The sequence below is a fragment of the Ovis aries genome, chromosome 19 (genome assembly GCF_016772045.2).
Source record: "Ovis aries strain OAR_USU_Benz2616 breed Rambouillet chromosome 19, ARS-UI_Ramb_v3.0, whole genome shotgun sequence".
NCBI classification, from domain to species: domain Eukaryota; kingdom Metazoa; phylum Chordata; class Mammalia; order Artiodactyla; family Bovidae; genus Ovis; species Ovis aries.
In genome coordinates, this window is record NC_056072.1 from 56,022,225 (window position 1) to 56,047,363 (window position 25,139).

General features: G+C 46.1%; 1 protein-coding gene across 14 annotated transcripts in view; it reads left to right on the forward strand.

The window, feature by feature from the left end:
* Positions 1-25,139, forward strand: part of TMCC1 (transmembrane and coiled-coil domain family 1) — a 157,703-nt gene that overhangs the window by 126,315 nt on the left and 6,249 nt on the right. For 13 of the 14 annotated variants that reach the window (XM_060402949.1, XM_060402945.1, XM_027957777.2 and 10 more), the window contains 2 exons: positions 6,635-7,569; positions 24,441-24,576. In XM_060402949.1, coding sequence (XP_060258932.1) covers positions 6,635-7,569; positions 24,441-24,576 — 1,071 coding nt within the window. Of the gene's footprint in view, positions 1-6,634; positions 7,570-15,482; positions 15,501-24,440; positions 24,577-25,139 lie in introns of all 14 variants that reach the window. The other variant, XM_060402947.1, reaches the window with a different exon arrangement.

Below are 25,139 nucleotides of genomic sequence, written 5' to 3' on the forward strand. Positions count from 1 at the left end.
TACTCTGACCAATGTGTGGAGCCACCGGAAAGTAATGCATGTAAAAGACTGTTGCTGTGATCTGACTTAGGTTTTTAAGGACTACTGAAATATTTTTGACTGTAAAAATGTTATTGCTGTAGTAGTGTAGGAGATCATTGCAGTCATGCAGGGAAGAACTGACAGTGTCGTAGGCCAGAGTGGCTGCAGCTGAGGTACAATGAGAAGCAGGCAGATTCTGCAAGTAGAGCCCGAAACATTTTGCTGTGGCAACATGGTACACGTGTTGGTAACAGCGCAGGCTCCGGAGCCAGGCTACCCGGGTTCAAGCAGTGGTTTGGCCACCTCTTTACTCTGTGTTTGTGGACAACTTAAACTCTTTATGCTTTATGATCACATGGATCAATAAAGTAGCCATTACCAAGATGGAAAAGATTGCAGGGGCCACAGGTTAGGGAGATGTCAGGAACCCAGTTTTGTACGTAGTAAATTTGAAGTGATTGTTAGACATCCAAGTAGAGATAGCAGATGGGTAGTTGGGTATATGAGTCGAGTTAAGTATGGGCTACGGTATACATTTGGAAACTGTTAGCAAATGCATTATATCTAAGACCATTTAAAGAGGAAGAAGAGTAATCAAGCCATAAAATGGAGTTGAGGGGTGTACCGTTTATACAGCGCCTCCCTAGAGCTTTTTACTCCACATGTAAGCCTAACAATAGCCAGTTCAGAGAGAACCAGGTTATCACAGACCACATGGAGCTTTTCAGATTCTTTCATTGCTTTTTAGACTTTTGTTTTATCAGAATTGCTTGAAATAAAAAGGATTAAGCTGAGGCTTGGAAATCTTTTGTCTTAATTAGACTGTGTCCTAAGAGTATTTGTGGGAAATTAACTTGTAAAGGGGAACTCATTGGTGGCAGTTTTATAGATTCGCTTATCCACACATGGGTTTTACTGATATATGCATTCTTAAATCTTCAGCAGTGAAAGCATTTTTCTGTGTCACTTTCTTCTTTGGCTCGTTAGCACCTGCTCAAAAACTAGAAAGTCACTTTAGTATTAGCAGATCTGTGTGCTTCAGACTAGTCATTCTTCATTCTGAGGATTTATGAGAAAGATTTTTGAAAAACCCATACCCCAAGTCACTATTTCTTTTTCACAAAAGGTAAAACCTTGAAGTTAGAAGGAAACAGGGATCATCTGTTCTAACTGTCAGTGCATCCTCATGCGACAGTTTTAACATGCAGGCACGAAGTCTCTGCTTGAACATTTCCAGTGCATACGCAACCTGATACTTGAAGCCCCTTGGTTAAGTGGAACAATGAATCTGTGCTTACAGAAACAGCTCCTAACCATAAAAAAGCAGCATATAATTTTATACTTACACCGTCAGTGCTGTGGTTGGAAGTTGCCTGTGATCTCTTTCTATTCTTTTCTTTCTTTCTCTTCCTCCCTCCCCCCGCCCGACCCCGGGCTCACATGAATCCATCAAATTCACACATCAGGCCTGAAGTACTCCTGGCAATGCTCATCTTCAGTGCTGTATTTCATACAAGCAGGAAAGCAGTTCTCCTGTGATGGCGCGTTCTGAGCAGCAGCCCTGGATTCCATAATGGATTCTTTGCAGTGGGGCTAGAGCAGGGTGGGCCAGAGAGGATGTTAATCATCTCAACGCATATTCGACTCAGGCAGTAGCTTTTCCTCAGCAGCTTTGGAGGAATGTGTATCATCTGTTGGAAGCTGTTTTTCTTACAAAAATTCTGACCATTGTTCCATTCATAGTCACATAGGCTCAGTCACCGCATGGCGTACGAGCTCTAAAAGGATCCTTTGAAGGACACGCTAGCAAGCATTTATATTGAACCCTTACTGGACATTTTCTTTGTTCAAGGCATTGCGATACCTTCTCGGGGCACAGAGATGAGTGATGACCCCTACCCCACAGGAACCGTCAGTAGAAGCAGCCCACTCAGACAGTCGCATCAGCATAATGTGATCAGCACAGTGCATAGATGTGTGGGAATAGCGAGGAAGAGCGTAATGTGATCGGCACAGTGGCGCAGTGCATAGATGTGTGGGAATAGCAAGGAAGAGCGAAATGTGATCGGCACAGTGGCGCAGCGCAGAGACGTGTGGGAACGGCGAGGAGGAGCCGCGCCTCCAGGGGCTCCCCTGGTGGCTCCTACCGTGAAGAATCTGTCTGCAGCGCAGGAGACCCGAGTTCAGTTCCTGCGTGGGAAGATGCCCTAGGGGAAGAAATGGCACCCCACTCGAGTATTCTTGCCTGGAGAATCCCCATGGACAGAGGAGCCTGACGGGCTACAGTCCACGGGGCTGCAAAGAGTTGGAGACGACTGAGCGACTGCACACATGAATCCAACTGGGAGCAGGAGGCTGTCAGGAGAGATTCCCGGAAGGAGGCTCTGCCTGGACTGGGTTCCCCTCAGCCAGGAAAGGAGAGGAGGTTGTGCCCTTGAAGGCAGAAGACTGGACGTGTGAAGCTGTGCGCCCTGGCTGGAGAGCTGCATTCCACTTGTGCCCTTAGCACACATAGATTCAAATGGAAAGTTTCCGTTATTCCCAAGTGACCCATGATACAGTTTTGGTTTGTTGTTTTTTTGGCGGGGCCGGGGGGCGGGTCACAATTCTGCCGAGGCACATGCTGGGATCAGTAGCTCCAAAGCTAGTGAGCAGACCCCACCAGAGTTCACGTTTCAGTGAATTGTCACATACGCAGTGTCACCCACGAGATGATTTTAAAACTTCGTTCTTCATGAAGATAGACCTGAAAAGTGCTGGTGGTAGAAAAGAGTGGGGTCTTAAGTGGTTCTCAACAGAAAAGGGCTGTTTGAGACAAACTAGACTTGTAGCCCCAAGTTCACAGGTGATCAGGATCATTGTCACGAGTATTACTTGTATATCAATGCTTTTTCAAGCTGTTTTTGAGGTGATTTTGTGTGCGTTAGTACTATCCCTATTGTACAGTTGACAAAACGAACACAGAGGTTGAACAACTTGCCCAGTGTCACATGGCTAGTAAGTAGCAAAGCCAGTTTTGAACCCGAGCAGTTTATGCCAGAACCTGTGCTTCCCTGCTGTAGGAACTGTAGCCAGATTTAATAGTCTTGTTTTTCTGATCTGTACCTTTTCCCGTTTAAGAAAACCTTCTCCTGTTTTCCACTACTGCCTTCTAAAAAGGTTTAAAACATTCTTTTCCTATTGGCAATTTAGTTGTTTGTCTCGAGTAAAGTAGGAATGAAATTTTATGTTGTTAGATGTGGAGAGCCTCGTACGCTAGCAAAGACTTTTGGGAAAGCAAACTTTGCAGCTGGTACATTTACAACTCGTGGCTGAGTCAGCCCTTCTAGTGCTAAGTATTCAGGCCACCAAGGACTTGGCTCACAGTGCTGTCGATACCAAGAGAACATTCTCACCCCTGTCCTGTAACTCTGCAGTTCAATGTATCTTTCTCTTTCTCCCTTTTTCTTTCTGCCCCCTCCCCTCTTCTCCCAATTTCTCTTGCTCTTCTTCCTTTTTAAGAATAGTGCTTGCCAAAATTGGGAGGAGTTACTGGGTAACCCAGGGATTCATGGTTTCAAATGTAAACTACCCTTGTGCTGAAACTGAGGGTTAGTCTTCTTTCTCGAGGCTGAGGACAGTGGATTCTGTCAGCTGTATTCTCGCAGACATATTGCTGATGCTAAGTGGGAATTGGGCACAGGAAGGACGCAGTGGGGCTCCAGACAGCCCAGACAGAGAAGCCAGAGTAGAGAGAGACTGGGTTATCTCTTCAGTTGCTGTGCAGGGAAGTAACATCACATCTAAACTGTGATCATTTGTAAATAATTATGTTGAACCTTTATATAGGTTTTTACAATTTTAGTGATGGAATCAAACCTTGATTCTGAGAGCAAGATCCTATTCTATCTCACAGGGAATGATATTCAGTATTCTGTGATAAACCATAATGGAAGACAAGGTATATATGTGTGTATAACTGAGTCACTTTGCTCTACAGCAGAAATGAACACATCATTGTAAATTAGATATATTTCAATAAATAATAAATACATTTAAAACACCCCGATTCTAGTCCCAACAGTATCTTTTGAGCAGTGTGATCCATGTGTGTCCTCCCAGAGTAACAGTGACACTTGATTTCCATGTCGACACTTCCTCAGACAACAGGATGCGTAGAAGTTGATATTCAGATAAGAAAGAGCCTAAGAAAACTAGACCGTGCATAAGCTTGTGGTCCTCAACCTAGAGGTGTTTCGTGTTTGCCTTCCTGTTACACTGTGGTAGATGGGGAGCCGTCAAGCATAAGCATAGTCAGGATCGTGTAATGATATGTCCGGTAGTTACGGGATCGGAAATCCCATTCAGAGAGAAACTCACGCCGTGGGAGCTCTGTGCAGCCTGAGAGAGTGGCCCCGAAGCCCTGAGCAGAGTGGGTTTCCAGGAGCTTCTGTTGGAACTCTGGGCAGCTCAGTTAGCTGGAACTCTAGCTCTTCTTCACCGCTGCTGCCTTCCCTCTGGCCCTTCCACGCTGATTTGCAGGCGCCTAGAGAGGAGCAGGGTGGATGGAGAAGGGACCCGACCCGGTTACCGGGTTCCTCCCTGACTCTTGTACGTATTCGTTTCGTTAGTGAAGCATAATGTCATTTTTGTTATTCGTTTCAGTTATAGATTATCTTTTGCTTTTATTTCAGCATTCAGTAGTTCACTTCTGTTCATGTGGAAGGAAAATATTACTGCTTGCTATTCACATCAGTAGTAATATACTGAACCCAGTTGCGAACTGCGTGTGTCTTAGCGATCAGCATGGTCCCTGCTCAGACAGCACACTGAGGAGGTACAGCCAAGATGGGAAAGGGAAAATGCGTCTCTAGACTGACAAGTTAATGGTCAGCACTTCATGACTATTTCAGATCTGGTGTGTTATTGTCATTACAGAATTACCGATTTGGCCTTTCCGAATATGAGAGTAACCTATATGTAGTTCTTGCTACCATCTTGTTTACTGGTAAACGAGATTAGGGATGGGAAACAAGGGAAAGAATGTGCCCCCTCTTTCTCCAGGGTGGTGAACTTGCACATCGTCACTCCTGGTGGGAATTGTTTACCCCACAGTGGTTATTTCATTATTTCTTGCTGTCTCTGCTCAATAGAGAGCAGCGTCTAAAGCCTTTTGCATGGCTGTCATTGTCCAGTTGTGTCCGACTCTTTGTGACTCCGTGGACTGCAGCACGCAGCCCTTCCTGTCCTTCACTACCTCCTGGAGCTTGCTCAAACTCGTGTCCATTGAGTCGGTGACGCCATCCAACCATCTCATCCTCTTTTTGCATGGGCCCTGCCCTAATTCATCACCACAAGCCACATCCAGGCGCACCTTCTTGAAGGGCTTTTTTCTCCTGAATTAGAGAAACTCAACCTTCCCTTAACTTTGGCCTGATGGTTTTGAAGTTTGATAGTTGAAGTTTTCAAATCTGAACAATCTGTCTTCTTCTTTGGCTCCCTTGAATGGTTGCACACACACATAGGAAGATAGTCATTGTATGTGTTTTGGAGTCCCTTGCCTAATAAAAATCTTTGAGTAGACAGAACGGACAAAATTTGAGCTTCACACAAGGCCTGAACTTAGTCCCTGACTTGTTTAATTACTTACCTCTTCTATCTCTGTCCCAGACAGTTCATGTTACCTTGCCCAAGCTTATCACAGCTACTTGTGATCTGGGCTTTTAACTCTCAAGCCCTTATCATGTTCATGCTTGCCACTTTCAGCAGGACCTTCCCGTTCTCCCCTTCACATGCCGCCAACTTCCAATTTAGTGTCCCTGTTGGAATAGACAAAATGATTCTGTATCCCTTGATGTGGTTTGATTAAAAAGACACGTGACAACAATTGGATTTTTATATATAGCCACTTAACTTACCTTTCTCACCAACATTTTCAGATGACTGTAATCTGAAAGCAAGAATTGGAATACAGTGGTGTCTGAATACAGAGACAGTTTTCATATGATTAAATTGAAATGCAGATGTACTATGTTGTACATAGATAAACTTCTAAACACAAGTATGTGTGCTGAGTGTGAATTAATTCATGCTTTAAACTCACTGGGAGAGCTTTATTATTTAAAGCAGTACTGTAAGAAATCCTTTAGCAGAAGACGAATACCTTTTGCACAGATTCCAGCCTCTGCAAATCTTTTCTCATGTATCTGGTTTACTTAAAGCAAAGTGTGCTTGTTTGGGGACAGTATCCAAGAGGGCAAGGGGGCTGGTACAGGACAGGAGGAATTGGGTCAGCACTCTGTGCTGAGTGGGTGTCCCCAGTGGCTCAGTGGTAAAGAATCCACCTGCCAGTGTAGGAGATGTGTGTGCGATCCCTGGGTGGGGAAGATCCCCTGGAGCAGGAAATGGCAGCCCACTCCAGGATTCTTGGCCTGGAGAATCCCATGGACAGAGGAGCCTGGTGGGCTCCAGTACATGGGATCGCAAAGAGTCAGATAGGACTGAGTGACTTAAACAATTAGAACAATGCTCTGTGCTGAGTAGGTGAACTTTTTCAATACATTGGGGCCCATCGATGGTGGAGAGCGAGTCCTCCTGGGCTCCTTCTAACCTCCCCCTCTTGCTTTCACACCAGATCGAGCGGTTGGAAGTGAGCAGCCTTGCCCAGACCTCTAGTGCGGTGGCCTCCAGCACAGATGGCAGCCTGCACACAGACTCGGTGGATGGAACCCCAGACCCTCAGCGCACAAAGGCTGCTATTGCCCACCTGCAGCAGAAGATTCTGAAGCTCACGGAACAAATCAAGATTGCACAGACAGCCCGGGACGACAACGTGGCCGAGTACCTGAAGCTGGCCAACAGTGCGGACAAGCAGCAGGCCGCCCGCATCAAGCAGGTCTTTGAGAAGAAGAACCAGAAGTCCGCCCAGACCATCCAGCAGCTGCAGAAGAAGCTCGAGCACTACCACCGGAAGCTCCGGGAGGTGGAGCAGAATGGGATCCCCCGGCAGCCAAAGGACGTCTTCAGGGACATGCACCAGGGGCTGAAGGACGTGGGCGCCAAAGTGACCGGCTTCAGCGAAGGCGTGGTGGACAGCGTCAAGGGGGGGCTGTCCAGCTTCTCCCAGGCAACCCACTCGGCTGCTGGGGCCGTAGTCTCCAAGCCCAGAGAGATCGCGTCTCTAATTCGGAATAAGTTTGGCAGCGCTGACAACATCCCCAACCTGAAGGACTCTTTAGAGGAAGGGCAGGTGGACGAGGCAGGGAAGGCCTTGGGGGCCATTTCCACCTTTCAGTCCAGCCCCAAGTATGGGAGCGAGGAGGACTGTTCCAGCGCCACCTCGGGCTCAGTGGGCGCCAACAGCACCGCCGGCGGCCTCGCCGTAGGAGCGTCCAGCTCCAGAACCAACACCCTGGACATGCAGAGCTCAGGGTTCGATGCACTGCTGCACGAGGTCCAGGAGATCCGGGAAACCCAGGCCCGACTCGAGGAATCCTTTGAGACCCTCAAGGAGCATTATCAGAGGGACTATTCGCTAATAATGCAGGCCTTACAGGAGGAGCGGTATAGGTAAGTGATACGGGATTCAAGTCCCGGATGTGTGACAGTGTCTGTGTTAACACCTCCTCTCTCAGTTCGCCCCGCCCTCTTCCTCTCATCCTGCGCCCACAAGTCTGTTCTCTGGGTCTGCGGAGACGCAGCTTTAAAAGGTCTGTGTAGAGTCTTTCTCTGGAGTATCCACAGCACTTTAGATATGTTGTGTGATGTGGGCATGAGTTCTGAGAGAGAGCAAAAGAGAGGCCAGAAGAGTTAAATTACTCCCAAGATCTCACACCAGTCACTGTAGCCCTCCTGTCTTCAACTTCCAAATGGAGCGAAGGCTTTCCACCTACTTACTTATAATCCCAGCACCACAAACCATTGCAGCCCATAGCTCTACTACGTGAAACTGAAAAGATCTGTAACCCTCTGAACTCTGTAGAAATTAAAGATAGAGCCCAGCCAAACATACTGAACCTTGCAGATGCTTGCCTTTAAACACACTTATCTGGGCAGTTGATATAGAAAGATTTAGACTGGAAGTAAATCTAGATAAGCCTGTGTGTTACTTTCATGGATTGCCAGCTCTTTGAATGAGAGTGGACTTAAAACATGACATGGTTCTACGCAGTTAGAAAATTCTCCAAGGACTGAGTGCTTGGAGTCATAATCTGTGTTAAGGGTAGGAGCCGGCCTCTCTTTTGTGTTTCACAGCACACACTGTATTCATATTAGACCAGTCTTAACCATTCTCCACGTCTGTGTCTTTGCCTCTTGTTCCCATCGCATGCGGCTGGTGTTGTCAGCCAGAGCCAGGCCACCTCTCTGAGACAGATGTAAGGGCCAGTATTACAGGAGCCACATGCCCTGCTCACAGCCACAGGTTAAGCCCTGAAAGGCCTGCGTCTGGTCCTGTCCCACTTAGCATCTAGAGTCTCAGTACTTTTACTGTAGTGTCAAGGATTGAACAGTCCCTTCACCTCTTGGGGGAAAAAAAAATAATGAAAATGATTTTTTATTTCAAATTTGCTTTTATGAGGTAATTTTAGGGCCTGAGATTAATTGTTCACGTGTATCAGTTAGTTCCGAGAGGAGTTACAGCAGCAAGCTCTTTTCAGGTGATAAAAATGTCACTCAGTCCTGCCTCTAATCTTCACTCTTCTGTCCTTCAGTTCTGACTTAAGACTTGAAGGGAGAAGAAAAGAGAAGTGTGGGAGAGAGAAATGAAGTTCTAAAAGCAAGTGAATGATTGTTCTTATGTCATTGTTTTATGTATTCTTTAATATGCTTAGATGAAGAGGGAAATGGCAGCCTACCCCAGTATTCCTGCCCGGAAAATTCCATGGACAGAGGAACCTGGTGGGCTACATACAGTTCACGAGGTTGCAGAGTCTGACGCAACTGAGCACACATACAGAGTATACTTAGGAAACAGTATCTAAAGCAGTGGGCAATCTGACTCATACGCAGAGTCTAAAAACACCTAACTCCCAGGTTCAGACTCTAGGCCTGCTGCTTTCTGATCTTGCAAACTGAACAAGATTCTTAACCTCTCTAAGTCTTGATTTCCTCATCTCTAGCATAGAAATAATAATAGTCCTTCATAGGATGATTGTGCCATTTAAATGAAATAATTTATGCACAGCACGTAGCTCAGTGCCTGGCCCTGTAGTGCTTGATTGATGTTAGGTAGCAGCTGCTACTGCTGCTATTAAAATACATTGCCCTGAACATGGAGACCTGGGCGTTCCATGGTCAGTTGCTCAGAAAAACAACTGCCTGCTTTGACCTCTTTATTTTGAAAGGAAAGCAAAACATTCCAGTTTTTAAATTCTTCCAGAGCTTAAAATTCATATAGAGTTTGTTACGCTGTCAAGTCCGGTGTAGGCCAGTGTGAGAAAATTGGGGAGTTGAAAAACAAGCCTCCCAAGGCCACCTCTGTGTCCACTTAAAATAATTCACAAGACAGGACAGAACTTTTAGCTCCTCATTAGTATCTCATTAAAAGAATCACATCCAAGCCACTTGGCGACGTGAGGAGAAGTGCACTCCTTTCATTGCATTTTGAATTCTGAAAAGTGAATGCCTAGTTTTCTGAATGAAGAGAGAATAAAAGGAACTTGTGAATTTTCAAACCTGAAGGGGCAGGAGGAAGACATGTCTGCCACATCACTTCAGCCTGAGCGTGGTCTTTCCTTTAAACGGAATCTTTTTCCCCCCCCCCCAAGAAAAGCATTGGAAAAGTCAACAACCGTTTACTCAGTTATTTCGTTGGCAGCAGTATTTCCATGTATAGAGCAATAAGAGAATTCTCTATTCCATATGTCTTTACACGGTAAATATATTTATCTAATTTTGTTGGTCTTTGGACTGTTTTACATAAATGAGGTTTCCGCCACGGATTGTAGTGTATTCTTTAAGGCCCACAACTTTTCACATTTTAAGCATTTTTACAGCATTTCTCTCCCTTCTTTTAACAGAGTAGTACATTGAACCTGACGTGAGTGGAAATAGCTGACAACAGTAGTGTTCTAGCCTAGAGGGATACTCTCAGCCCAGTGCAGGTAGAAGCGTACATGCTTCCGCAGTAAATGGTCCTGGGCAGTTTGCTCTCTGTCCTTTCCACACCTTCTCCACTCTCTGAGTGAGCTGCCTGCAGCAGCCTCTCTCTGCGGATTTCTGTTTTTGCTCTGTTCCAGGCCTGGAAGGGCTTGGACTTATGAGACTCTTCTGTGACCAGGAAACCCATTAATGCGTCCATGGCTGCTCTAGATGGGTTTCTGCTTATTCTCGCTGCCTTAGTTTATTTTACTAACATCTGAGTTGACAGGAGGGAGGCCAGGCACAGTGGTTAAGGAAGAGGAGGAGGAGGACTCTGCCTCTGCAGCATCAGTAAACCCCTAGGGTGCCCACTGCGCTAGATGTTTCCTGCATGTTCGCTGACCCTCACGGTGGACCTGTAGGCACACTGCACCCGGTTTTGTGCGCTCAGTCTCTCAGTCATGTCCGACTCTTTGCAACTGCGCTGCCTGTAGCCCGCCAGGCTCCTCTGTCCATGGGATTCTCCAGGCAAGAATACTGGAACGGGTTGCCATTTCCTTCTCCAAGGGATCTTCCCGACCCAGGGATCAAACCCACACGTCTTATATTGGCAGGTGAATTCTTTACCACTGAGCCACCTGGGAAACCCTAAACCCAAGTTTACAGATGAGAAAATTGAAACCCAGTGAGGTTTTAAGTTTTGCCAAAGATTGCTCTGTAAATGGTAAAGCCAGGAATCACACCCACTTTAATGTGACCCCAAAGCCTGGGCTCTCTTCATCCCAGGACAAGTATTTTCCCAAAGTCAACCCTGAAATCTGTCTGACAGACTAACCTAGAGTCTAGCTCTAGGAAGCATTGACTTTAATAGCAAGAGCTTTAGGGCCTTTTTGAGGACCCAGTGTCTGTTTCTGTAGAAGTTCTCTCTATGTTTAACATATTCTATAAAATTCTGTGGATGCTCAAGCTTATATAACACTTTAGGTGAATAATAAGGGACCCCTACTTAAGTAAACCTCCACTACCCCATCCTGATTTCCCCCTTTTCAGAGTCCTTTCTCAATACCATCAGTCACTTCATTGGTATTGGTCTCTACACCAGTGAGTTGCACCAGGGAAAAGAGTTTTGCCCAAGACCATCTTCTTTGGAATCATCAGAATTCCTCAGAAACCTCTTTTCACCCACATGATTGTGCCACAAGTGAAGAGTGTGTCTTCAGCGCCCACACACACTTAGCCAAGGCAGTCAGTGTCGCAGAGCTTGGATCTGAACTCCGCCTCAACCTTGGGCCCCTAACTAGGTGTTTAGTCTTTGCGCTTTGCTTTGGACTCTCAGGTATGAGTGGGATCGTATATCTGAGGAGGCAGGAGACAGGATATGTAGCTGTGTTTGTTTTTTTTAAGTGATGGAATCTGTGCTGACATCAGATTCTCTTTGTCCATCTAATCTCTTCATCCCATTAGAGTATTATTGCAGATTGGTTCGTGGCAACTGGGTTCACTTTCGTACATCAGAGGTAGAGGGGGCCCTTAGATATCTAGTGTAATCTCATCCCAGAGATGAGTCCCCTGAGACCCAGAGAGATAAAGTGACTTCTGCCAGGTCACACAGTAAAATGGTTTAACATATATTTAATTGGCTGCTAAAAGCTGGAGGTTTAGTCCTGTTCCCAAATTGAATGTACCGTGCTGAGCTACTGTAGGAAGAAATTCCGCTATGGCAAAGTGCATTGAAACCAGGAGAGAACGAGGAAGACAGTCCATCAGTAGTCTTACAGGTTCATGTTGTCATTTTTCCCAGAGAATTTTTCTCAGCGACTGCCTGCGTGAAGCAGTGTCGTATCAGGCAGGCAAAAAACCCTCCTGGTGTTGATGAGCAGTAATGCCATTTGAAAGCTTCTATTTTAAGGGGATTGCTGTTCTTTGGAAATCGGCTTCTGAGACTGTTTGTATTAAGCCCAGGGATATTTTAAATTGCACTGAGTCATAAGAGCAAAAATACAGAAGGAGCCCGTCCCCATGAGCAGCTGTCACACGCTGCAGAGCAGTCAGTGGTGAGGCCCACCCAGGTAGGCACCTGCCACTGGAGTTCTAACTAGAGAAGCTGTTGTTAAGTGTGAATTTATTTTCCTGTCACTGGGCATAAGACAGAGATACGGTCAGATACAGCTGTGGCAGCCCCGTATTCTTAGGTTAAACCCGTCTGTCAACTGTCAGTTAATCTGAGAGTCTGCAGAGGGTATGCAGACCAGGTTTGGCCATAAGCTTGAAATAGAAACTGAAAATATTGGCTCAAGTTGGTTCTTCATTTATAAGAGGGAAAAAAGCCCAATTGAGAGGTGCACCTCAGAGACAGACTCTTCATTCGGAGGGTAAGATCTTCCACCTGAGACTTTTCACGCAGGTGAGCTCCTCCCAGGTTAGCCCTGGAGAGGTGCTGAGGTGGGAGGGGAGAAGGGCAGACAGATGGAAGTGTGAGCAAATACAGTGACCACTTTGTTCGTTAAAAAAGGTTGGGCAGGCCTGAATTTGCTTGCCAGTTCTGACTCTGGTGAGTGCTATGAGCTGGTGTGGCTCACCTAAGCTCAGTTTCCTCCATAAAAGCAATGTCTATGGTGCAGGGTTGTGGAGATTACTAAATGAGGCAGTGTCTGTGGGGGCAGCCAGGATGGTGTGAGCAGCGCCAGGATATCAGAAAGCTGTCATCACCGTCTCCCCCTGTAGCCTTTATTTATTCCCTCTGTGCTTGAGGCATCTGCTGCTTTTCGTCTTTTAAGATAACTCACTGCCTCTCCTGAAAGCTACGGGGACTGGTTGTTGTTGATTGGGGACTGAAACTGTGCTTTTTCCTTTTCAACTGAAGGCTAGTGGAGTCTTTCCTAGTCTCTTTTTGGGCCTCGACATAAATAAGGGAACAGAAGGTAAGGAGGGGAAATCGATTTTCTTTCCCCCAGTTCAGCCAGGGGCGCGTTCGGGCTCCCACTGCACGTCCTGTCTCCAGCCCCCGCCGTGTCTGCCCATTCAGGCCCAGCACTGGCAGAAACCGCCTCGGGTCTCTAGGACGCGCTGGGGAGATAATGCACTCATCTGCTGCCAGGCTTGCCTGTTGGTGTCAGTCAGCCGGGACCTAGTCCTTCTTGTTCCCCTCAATACCTGTTCCACAGGATTCTTCAGCCATCCTGTCCTGGTGACCTGTTGCCCAATCAGGGAAGCCCCATAGGCTCTCAGAGATGGCTCCACACTCCTGAGCCACACCCAAAGAGTGGTGGTGCATTCCCAGCTGTGCGCTCACCCAGCTTTCTCACTTGTCAGGAATGCGGGCCCAAAGAGCCTGGCTCGTCTTTGGTCTAGGAAGGTGACTACTGTGTTGACTAATCCAATGGATGAATTGGACAGGTTTCCAGGACCAGTTGGGAATTTTCACTCTCCAAGACCAGTATTCATTTATGCATTGTAAACGTGCAGCAAATCTAGATGTATTTTTGGCTGTACCCCAATACAAAATGTTTTTGGCATTAAATAAAAATTTGGGGAAAAAAAATTTTTTTTAATGTTTTATTCCATTTATTGGACACACAGCATGTGGGATCTTAGTTCCCCAACCAGGGATCGAACCCATGCTCCCTCCACTGAGAGCTCAGAGTCTTAACCACTGGGCCACCAGGGAAATCCAAAATTTGAAAAAAAAATTTTTAATTAATTTTAAAATAAAAAAATAAATAAGCTTGGGGCGGGGAGCGGGAAAGTAGGTTGCCTAAGGGTGAAGCACCCCACTGGTGAATTTAACCCAGATAGATTCTTGTGGTCAGACTAGACTAGACTCAGATCCTGTTGTTAAAAGCCTGGAATAAACTGCTCTAAATTCCTCTTGGGAAAAAAAATCTAGATGTATCTTAATACTTTGTAGACAGAGCAGTTGCATCTTGGTGGAAGAGTTTCACCTCCCCAAGTACGATATAACCTACTTTTTTCAAAAAAGATCGTACAGTGTTCAGGCTGTCTGTTTACTAGATAGTTAAGCTCAAATCATATTTAGCTGTCAACGCTGCATTTGAGTTGTAATGATTTAGGAAGGACCTTTAAGTTAAAAGTCTCAGAGTAAGATTATTTATCTTATGCTCCTTTGTGTTCCATGTTAAGTCACATGAGAAGCATGTGCCAGTCAAAGTCACAGACTCGTAGGGCCAAGAACACCCACCCTTCGTGTCCAGAGAGTTCAAGTAGTGTCATATGAGGGGTTACAGGTCCCTTAAGGAGCTCTTGATTTTAAAAAATCACACGTGAAAGGCTGATTCACAGTTTAGTTTCCCTTTTTTTCACCCTCTGCTGGTTTAGCGTTAATATTTAAGGAGAGAATGGTGATGTGTTCTTTTTATGAATTCCCTAGGTATCTGGCTTCTCTGTTTTAGAATTCAGACTGGAAGTAAACACTGAAAAATAAAGGGAGCAAAAGAGTCTATAATATTCAAAATGGGAGGGGTGGAAAGTTGGTGACAGCATTTTCCTCCTTCCTTTCGTCGTCTAGATTTCTCATCTGACCAACAGTATGGGACAGGGTGGAAGTTATAAAAACGACAACAATGAAACAGATCTAAGCAGCGAGAAGCATGAAGCAAGCGATTCCCATCCTCCTGCACCTCACCAGCAGGGGGAGGTTGTGGCATTTTTTTTCTCAGCCTCCCCTTTCTAAGTTACACTTCAAAGCACCTCCCAGAGAGGAAGGAGGTGAGGATTACCGAGCAGTGTCTCGAGTCTCTGAGGCAAACACGTCACATAAAAAGGCCTAGTGGGCCAGGTAGCTCTTGTTGTTCTCCTGATCTCTGCTGGCGTTTTTGATATTTCGATGCTGACAGTGATTAATTGGTTAGACTGATCCCTAAACTCCTCCACCCCACACGCTCCCCCGCCGCACATAATACCACAGCATTTTTTACTGGGCTCTTTGAGCCAGGCTGTTTGCAGACTGTAATTTCACATGTGGTTTATGTAAGCCTCTCAGGCTGGAAGCACTGAAAAAAACATTTGAGTGGAAGTGGCTAAGCCTAGTCAGGTTTGTGCTTTTCAATTTGCAGGTTGTGAAAAGAGCTGAGAGCCCGAACTTCTCTGACCCAGGTGGGAAAATTAGGGAAAATGTTTTAGTAATGACAGGCCAGTCGAGTTCTTTCAGTGTACTGAGACAACCCAGAGGACGGCATTGCACAGCACCAGGGGCATCTTGCCAACCTCTTTGTTCGTCACATTTGGCAAAAGCCTCAAAGTGTATGGCTTTCTCGGTCTCCTCCCTGATGTTCCCTGCAGATTGGAGGTGCTTTACTACTATGGTAACCCAAACACAACTGTTTGTGTGAGTGTGATAGGATTTCCACTTCACAATAACAGCTGCAACTTTTCTGTTCTTTCAGAAAGTCATCATTCTCCAGGTAATTCTTATGACTTGAAGAGGGCAAACAAACGCTTAGTAGATGAATTAACAGGGCTGTTTCAGCTGGACCCTTTGTGGGTTTTGCTTTACCCCTGAGTTCTGCAGCTTCATGTCACCTCAGCAAGGCTCCTAACCTGTCTGTGTCTCGTCTGTTGGGAAACGGAGCTCTTCTGCTTATGCCAGTGCCACTTGGCTAGGTAGCTGCCTGCTAATAAAGCACTGTCTTTGGGAGCACCAGTTACATTTTCCCATTCAGGAAGACTCAGCCTGAGGGGTGTTGCTGTTAATCCCCATGTAACTGTGAGTAAATTGTTCAGCTTCTGAAAGCCTTCGTTTTCTGCAAGGGCATGGTAACCCAGGGTAAAGATTAGCACTTTCTACTCAACTCTTTCTGGAGGTTTACAAAGACCTGATAGAATTTATTCAAGAGACTTTGCTTCACACACATACACAACACATGCCATGAAAGGAAGGCAGATAGGAGGGTTTTTACCAATTTAAAGGACAGCTTGGAACAGGCCAGCTAGTTCAGTTAGTTCAGTCGCCTGGCGGACTTGAGCCGGGGTGATGGCCGGAGCCATCGGTGCGCCTGTGCTGGCCTCCTGATGAGGAGGCAAGAAGTAAGAGGCTTGTGCCCAGCGTGGAGGACAGATGCCTGCCCCGTAAACCCACCTGTATGATTTCATAGGGAAAGCAGCATGGGTATACTGGGAGTGCTGAAAATTCCGGAATATGTGAGACTGAGAACGTGGAGACATGAAGAAATGAAGGGTTAGAGAAATGAATCAGAAGCAGGAAGCCGTGAAGAGTGCAGCCGTGTAGCACTTGGGATCCCGTGGCCACTGACAAGCAGCCCCCTGGAACCACCTCGCTAGGCTTGGCCTTTTTTTTTTGCCAGACATTTGTCATCTATCTCCTGTGTAATAATCCTCACAGCCACCCTTGGGAGGAGACAGACTTCTTAACAGGTGAACAGGGTCACTCACACCGGTGTTTTGCAGAGTCAGGATTTGAGTCTAAAACCTAGATGAGCAGATTCATGGGCTGGGACAAACTGTGACAGCATAAAAACATTTTCAAGTGAAGAAAAGGTACAAAGCAGAAACAGTGAAGGTGGAGAGCCTTTAGATATAACGTGGGGTGAACAAAATTCAGTCCTAACATGGTTTCCAGAGCCTTTGACGTGTTAGTAATCTTTATATGACAGACGCTGGTTTATAAGGTTCAGGAGTTAGAAACACGTGCTGACGACTTCGCGCTTACTCTTGATTCACATGTAGCATTACGTACTCATCGGTAGTGTTACATCATTATAGAATCTCCCCTTCTACAGACAGGTTGAAAAAGAATCCGAGGGCCAACCTCAAGTGTCCTCTGATAGATCATCTTAACTGTTCATAGGTGTCAGTATGCAAAATATGTTTTGTCACAACTCAAAGCCACAAAACAGCTCAAAAAGAAACCTGAAAAGAGGAGATAACCTGCAGGAGGGAACGCCATGGAAGACGCTGGAGCCAAAGTTGCCAACGTCACGAGGAAATCCAGGTGATGAAAGAGACTGAGTGTGAAACAGACCAAACACATGCGACATTATACTGCCGGAGGATGGCAGTGATACCTCCAGAGGGCTAGGGAAGAGAAACCACACACAAGCTGCTCTGTCCCACCTGCTTTATTCTTCAAGGAAGAGGGTGAAATCAAGACACTTTCAGACACATGTAGGTAAAATTACCTCTTATAAAGCCTTGCTGAAAGAAATACTAAAGAAAAAAGAACGTAAATCAGTGAAAGAACTCAATAAAGCAGGTTGGTAAATCTTAATTAAGTAGGGACTTAAAAAATTACATTGGGAACTCTTAATGTCTACATCAGTTTGGATCTAAAATTTCGGAAGAGAATATAGGATTCAAGGCTTGCATTTCAAAGAAATGTTAAAGTGTTAAAAGTCTGAGGGGCGGAAAAAGCGTATCTTATGTCCTGATATGCCTGTCACTCGGCACCTGGCAACTTTCTGTTCATGTCATTCCTGTTACCTTAAAGTGATGGATGCTGGGACCCCCTGGCTGTCCAGTGGTTAGCTCCCACCTCCAGGCTCCAAAGCGTCTTGCCCTTACCTCCTGCCTTCTGTGTCTTCCCCCAGAATAGAATACAGGCTCATCTTTACAAATAACACGAGGCGAGAGAGAGTGATACTGACAGATGCGTGTGCAATCAAGACTTTACCAGGGTTTGGTTCTATGGAACCCATGGGCACTGCCTCTTATTGCTGAAGGCAGGCATCACAAGTAATGTAGCTGAGAGAGGGGACTTGGTGTGAGTGAGGAGTGCTAGGTTTTAGTTCAGTTTTAGATGGATAGCTGCATCTATCTAGCAGTGAAAACAACTCTTAAGAAAAATGAGACCCTGCCCCTGGAGGTGTTCACAGAGAGATTCCTTGTCAGGGCTATTGTAGAAATAGTTCCTGGGTGGAAAGAGATTTAACAAGGCTGCTTCTGTTCCCTAGAATTTAAGATTCTTTATAGTCAAGGAACTAAATTTTTTACCTTTCAAACAATACTTTATGGTGTACTTCTCTTTGTAACATACTGATTTTTAACAACTCTTAAGGGTGAAGGAGGGAGGTATGTGAAATAGTGATCATGTTAGAAACATGTAAAGTAGGGTGTGAGAGACTGGATTTATTTTGCAGTGAGCACAATGACGCGGACTGCTGATGAGTCTAAAAGAGACTTAAGGCGTGAATCAGTCACCACAGGAAATACTTGGTTGGTTAGAAAGGTTTTCAAATTCCCATGAATTCTTTTCAGGAAGCAAGTATTCACCTGATGCCTTCTTCATTATGAACTAGAAACATTTTCAAAACAGCCACTGTGTTCTTAGTAAACTGAAGATGGAAAAAAGAGAAACACATTTTTTAACACCTCCTGTGTACTCAAACGGATGTTTCAAGGTAGATTATTAACCTCAGTTTACAGATGAAGGAATTTGCTATGTAAAGTGAGCCGACCTGAGACTGTGCAACTTTGAGGGGTAGAATTCGCAAAGGACTCACGAACCTGGCTGTAATACCTGTAGTCATTTTCCCCCGATGTTTATTCTAAAACTTTCAAACACACTGCAGACTTGGGGGAAAAAAGTGTACAGTTAACTCCCATACTAGTAATGTATTGTCTTACTGTATATCTTTCCATCTACCTATCCTTTATCTGTTTTTTTATGCATTTCAAAGTAAACTACCGTAATCTTTTTTAACAGCTTTATTGAGATACGCAAATCAGTGGTTTTAGTATATCCACAGATACATGCAGCCACCACCATAATCAGTTTAGGACATTTTTATCAGTCTACAATCTTCTCTACCCTGCCCCTACAATCTTCTCTACCCTGCCCCTGGCAACCATTAATCTTTCTGTCTCTATAGCTTTGCCTATTTTGAATATTTCATGCATGCGGAATCACACAATTTTCAGTTTTCCTTACTGGCATCCTTCACTTAACATATTTTCAAGGCTCATCCATACTGTAGCGTGTGTCATTACTGCATTTCTTTCTCTTTCGCAGTAACACTGCGTTGTATGAGTAGACCACACTTTGTATATCCATTCATCACTTGATAGTGGGTTGTTTCCCCTTGGGGCCGTTATGAATAATACTTCTATTAATATTTGTATACGAATTTCGAGTGGAAGTTAGTCTTCCTTTCTCTGTGGTGTACACCTGGAGTGAGATTTCTGGGGCACATGGTAACTATGTTTAGAGCTCCAAACTTACTTTCCAGAGAACAGTTGCACCAGCTGTATACCAGGGTTCGAATTTCCCCACGTCCTCACCAACACTTGTTATCATCCTCTTTCCTACTCTAGGTCCATAATCGTTTTTATTACAGTCCTCCTGTTGACTCTGCCTTGACATAAAGCTTTAAAACCATCAGTCAGTGTGGTAGTGTCCAGGCCCCTTTGGAGCTGTGTGATTCGAATCTACTTTAGACCTGACTCACCCTTCTTGCGAAGGGAATTCATCTGGCCTTCTTGAATGGTTAAGAACTTGGGCTTTAGAGTCAGACCTACCTGGATTCAAGATTGAAGTCCTCGCTCCCCTACTTAATTTCTCTGCCCTTGGGCAAATTTCTGTATCTCTCTGAGCTCCAGATTCCTCATCTGTAAAGTAAAGGTATTACCTACTGTCTTCTTGGGGTTGTGGAAGGAAATTTATATAATCCATGCTAAATCGATTCAGCTAAGTCAGTCTTGTCTGACTCTTCGAAACCCTGTGGACTGTAGGCTGACAGGCTCCTCTATCCGTGGGATTTCCCAGGCAAGAATACTGGAGTGGGTTGCCATGCCCTCCTCCAGGGGATCTTCCCGACCCAGGGGATCTTCCCTACCCAGGGATTGAACCCGTGTCCCGTGCACCTCCTGTATTGTAGCGAATTCTTTACTGCTGAAGCCCCAGTTTACATCATAAGCGTTGGAGAAATGGTAGCTGCTGCTGCTCTTCCTTTTTAATCTGTTCTAATGGTATTTGTGAGCCAGGTTTAATGAAATGATTGTCTGTAACTTTCCTGCAAAGCCTGAAAGACCGTACAGTTTGTGGCTGAGAGACTGAGGTGGTCCACACAGCAGGGATGTCACCTGAGTCTGCCACCGTCAGCGTGCAGGCTGGTCGCCACTACTGCCAGGCTGCCTGCCCTGCCACCCCACATCGGCCCTAGCTTAGAGAGTTCTTTGCTGCCAGCCCAGCCCAGCCCTTCCCCTAAATCCCAAGGAACTGACACAGTGGAACACCCCATTTTTAAAAAGCCTCTAGCCCCTGTGTGGTGAGGGGAGAGGATAACGAATCATCCAACGCTGATACCACCACACACGGTGGGTTTAATAGGACAGTCATACAAAGACAGTACGTTAACCTAATCTTGTGGCATTTGTTGAACTTAAAACGTGGTGGATTTCGTGCAAAGATGGGCTCGATAAATGACAGAAATGGTATGGACCTAACAGAAGCAGAAGATTTTAAGAAGAGGTGGCAAGAATACACAGAAGAAATGTACAAAAAAGATCTTCATGACCAAGATAATCACGATGGTGTGATCACTCACCTAGAGCCAGACATCCTAGAATGTGAAGTCAAGTGGGCCTTAGAAAGCATCACTATGAACAAAGCTAGTGGAGGTGATGGAATTCCAGTTGAGCTATTTCAAAACCTGGAAGATGATGCTATGAAAGTGCTGCACTCAATATGCCAGCAAATTTGGAAAACTCAGCAGTGGCCACGGGACTGGAAAAGGTCAGTTTTCATTCCAATCCCAAAGAAAGGCAATGCCAAAGAATGCTCAAACTACCGCACAATTGCACTCATCTCACACACTAGTAAAGTAATGCTCAAAATTCTCCAAGCCAGGCTTCAGCAATACGTGAACCGTGTTCAACTTCCAGATGTTCAAGCTGGTTTTAGAAAAGGCAGAGGAACCAGAGATCAAATTGCCAACATCCACTGGATCATGGAAAAAAGCAAGAGAGTTCCAGAAAAACATCAATTTCTGCTTTATTGACTATGCCAAATCCTTTGACTATGTGGATCACAATAAACTGTGGAAAATTCTGAAAGAGATGGGAATACCAGACCACCTGACTTGCCTCTTGAGAAACCTATATGCAGGTCAGGAAGTAACAGTTAGAACTGGACATGGAACAACAGACCGGTTCCAAATAGGAAAAGGAGTACGTCAAGGCTGTATATTATCACCCTGCTTATTTAACTGCTATGCAGAGTACATCATGAGAAACGCTGGACTGGAAGAAGCACAAGCTGGAATCAGGATTCCCGGGAGAAATATCAATAACCTCAGATAAGCAGATGATACCACCCTTATGGCAGAAAGTGAAGAAGAACTCAAAAGCCTCTTGATGAAAGTGAAAGAGGAGAGTGAAAAAGTTGGCTTAAAGCTCACCACTCAGAAAACGAAGATCGTGGCATCTGGTCCCATCACTTCATGGGAAATAGATGGGGAAACAGTGGAAGCAGTGTCAGACTTTATTTTGGGGGGGGGCTCCAAAATCGCTGCAGATGGTGAGTGCAGCCATGAAATTAAAAGACGCTTACTCCTTGGAAGGAAAGTTATGACCAACCTAGAAAGCATATTCTAAAGCAGAGACATTACTTTGCCAACTAAGGTCCATCTAGTGAAGGCTATGGTTTTTCCAGTGATCATGTATGGATGTGAGTGTTGGACTGTGAAGAAAGCTGAGCGCCAAAGAATCGATGCTTTTGAACTGTGGTATTGGAGAAGACTCTTGAGAGTCCCTTGGACTGCAAGGAGATCCAACCAGTCCATTCTGAAGGAGATCAGCCCTGGGATTTCTTTGAAAGGACTGATGCTGAAGCTGAAACTCCAGTACTTTGGCCACCTCATGCAAAGAGTTGACTCATTGGAAAAGACTCTGATGCTGGGAGGGATGGGGGGCAGGAGGAAAAGGGGACGACAGAGGATGAGATGGCTGGAAGGCATCACAGACTCGATGGACGTGAGTCTGAGTGAACTCTGGGAGTTGGTGATGGACAGGGAGGCCTGGCGTGCTGCGATTCACGGGGTCGCAGAGAGTCTGACACGACTGAGCGACTGAACTGAACTGACGGAAAATGTGGTGCAAAATCAGCTCCAGAGGTGGCACTCTTTCCGAGTGTGTGCCGGGGCCCACAGATAACGTAAAAAGGTAGAGTTTCAGAGAACCTGCCTGAGTCAGACGCAGAGTGGAAACCTTCCCTATCCATTGTTCAGGTCACTCTGGTGACGGTTTCGATGGGCAAGAAAGCAGCACAGAGATTGTTATCAAGGACGCAGGAGAGCTAAATAGGAGTCAGTAATGTAGCCAAGAGGGTCAGCTGGACCTTTATTTTTAATCTGTGTCTCATGGAGAAGGAATGGGGTTTAGGATCTAATTATTCATTATATAATTATTAGAAGGGAGAATGTTGCTGATGCCGCTGCCACATAAAGATGACCTTGAACAGAGAACTTCCATGGATTCCTTTCAAGTTTGTGTACCGCACATCTCGTTAAACACGAAAGGGACGGGTAGTTTAAATGTTTGCCTTTGTTCTGCCATTTCTGTTTTTTTAATACAAAGTTTTCCGAGACTTGCATGCCAGTGTTAGGTGTGTGCTTGCCTGAGAAGCACCCAGTCGTCGCATTTGTGGGGAGTTGGTTCTAGGAACCCACCCCACCCCCAGAAGTAGTGAAGTCTGCTGATGCTCCAGCCCCTTGTGGAGCCCGTGCACACCCTCCCATGTGGTGGAGCTCGCCTAGAGTACATTCAGGTCTGCACACAATGTAGATGCTCTGTAGATACTGCTGGTGCCCAGTAAATGCACCTCTTAGGTTTCGAAACTTGATGGTTTTTGTTTTTTTTTTTTTTTAATATTTTCCATCCGAACTCGGTAGAACCTGAAGTATGTAGATCCCCAACTGTGTATCCTCCTCTTGGGATGAGCCCTCCGTGTTTCTAGTCACCATCAGCTAGAGCTGTGTGATTCCTCCCTGTCGGGGCTTCTTACTGTGTTGTCTTCAGCCTTTCTCCTACCTACTTAGCTCTTTCCTTTCTTTTTTTTTTTTTTTTTTTGGTTCCTTGAATTGCACCCACAACCTGCCGGAAGCTTCACCAGTAGCAGGCAGCCCTGTGTTCCTCATGTCAGCCTCCCCCCTCAGCATCTGCTTTGGGTCCATGTACTGTCTATTTCAGGTTCCCCCTGCCTTCCCTGCCCCTTAAGGGCAGAATTTCTTTCTCCCCCAACTGTTCTGGCCAGTCCGTACATTTCTTCTCCCGCCCTTCACCCGTGTTCTTTGTCCAGTCTCTATGATCTCTTCCTTTTAAATGGTTCCAGTCCCACAGATCCGCGGTGCCATGCCCAGGTCCCGTCTTCATGTAGAATGAACCTTTTCACGTGAGTCTGAAGTGCTAGAGGTACCAGATGAACAAAACATGCTCCCTGCTCCTGAGGAACCTTCTCTTTGTGCATTCCCCCACTTTTCTTCTCAGCTGCAGCCACGCTGTCCCTCCTCTCTGTTCTAAAATCTGCCAAGCCACTTCTCATCTCAAGAGTTTTATTCTTGCTTTAAGATAGTTCCTTCGGCTTTAAGATACTCTTCCCCTCACATCTTCATGTGGCTTGTTCATGCCATCACCCAGGTTTCAGCTCTCAGGGTTGGGAAAAGGTCTTCCTGAGCAGTCCAGGGCCGCCGGGCACGCTGCCGTATGCCCGTCCCGATCTTCTCTGGCTCACTTACCCGCCTGCAGCTGTCTTGGTTTTACTGCCTTCCACCACCACTGTAGGCTGTGAACTCCTGAGGGCAGGCGTTCGGTCTCTCTTACCGCAGCGTTCCCAGAACCTTGAACAAACCAGGCACACAGCAGGTGCTCAGTAAACGTCTGTTGACCCCCGGGCACTGTGCTTGGCAATAGGGATGGTGGGCTCTGAATGACGAACATCCAGGTGAGTGAGTAACCTGCCCCAGTTGGAATAAGCTCCTGGTGATTGCTGGAAGGTCAGTTTCCAATTGCCTGCTGTGTATCTTCTGATGAGACCATTTAACGTCCTCTGGTTTTTGCTTCTCCCATATGCCGCTGGGGGCAGAGTAAGAACGGCCTCATTTGTAATGGGTCTGCTCAAAAGCTAACCAGGGCTGCTGGCCTTGCTGCAAATACCTTGTGTTGAGAAGAATGTGGAAGAGCCCTGTTGCTGCTGTGATGCGGCCTTGTGAGAAGCTGTCCGTCCCAGGGACCGAGAGCTGTGCCCACTAGCATGCCTGTCACCCAGGCCACTTGCCTGATTTCTCTGTGCTCTCATTTTCTTCCTTTGCAGAACGGATCTGGGGGGTTGGATGTGAATAATAACCAACAGAAATGCAGAACACGTGAACCGTGTCACTTCTCCCTCTTGTTAGGTGCGAGCGACTGGAAGAGCAGCTGAATGACCTAACAGAGCTCCACCAGAATGAGATCTTGAACTTGAAGCAGGAATTGGCCAGCATGGAAGAGAAAATTGCGTATCAGTCCTACGAACGGGCCCGGGACATCCAGGTCAGCACGGTGGGCCAGGTGGGAAAGCAGAAGGCTGAGAAGGCAGAACGGTGGTTTCCAGGGGCTCGGGGCAGGGTTACTGGTTAATGGGTCCAGAGTCTCAATTTCCTAAAATGGAAAGAGCGTGGAGGTAGGTGGCGGTGATTGTACAGCAGCACAAACGTGTCATGCCACTGACCCGCGCGCTTAGAAGCGGTGCGGATGGTACATTTTACATCATGTATATGTTGCCACAGTACAGAAGGGGAAGAAAGGAGTGGCACACCAGCACCTGCCCCAGCCTGGGTCCAGCCGAAAACACGGAGCTCAGTGCAAGAAGCCGGTCGCAGCGGCCGCACGGCGCCTGAGTCCATTTACGTGAAGTGCGCAGAGTCAGCAAGTCTACGGGGAAAGTGGATCTGTGGTTGCCAGAAACTGGAGGGAGAGGAACGGGAGTGATGGCTAAAGGGGAGGGGGTTATTCTGGGGATGATGGAAACATCCTGGAATTTAATAGGAGCGATGGTTACACAACATGGTGAACTTATAAATGCTTCTTAAGTGAACACTTTAAAAGGAGCAAAT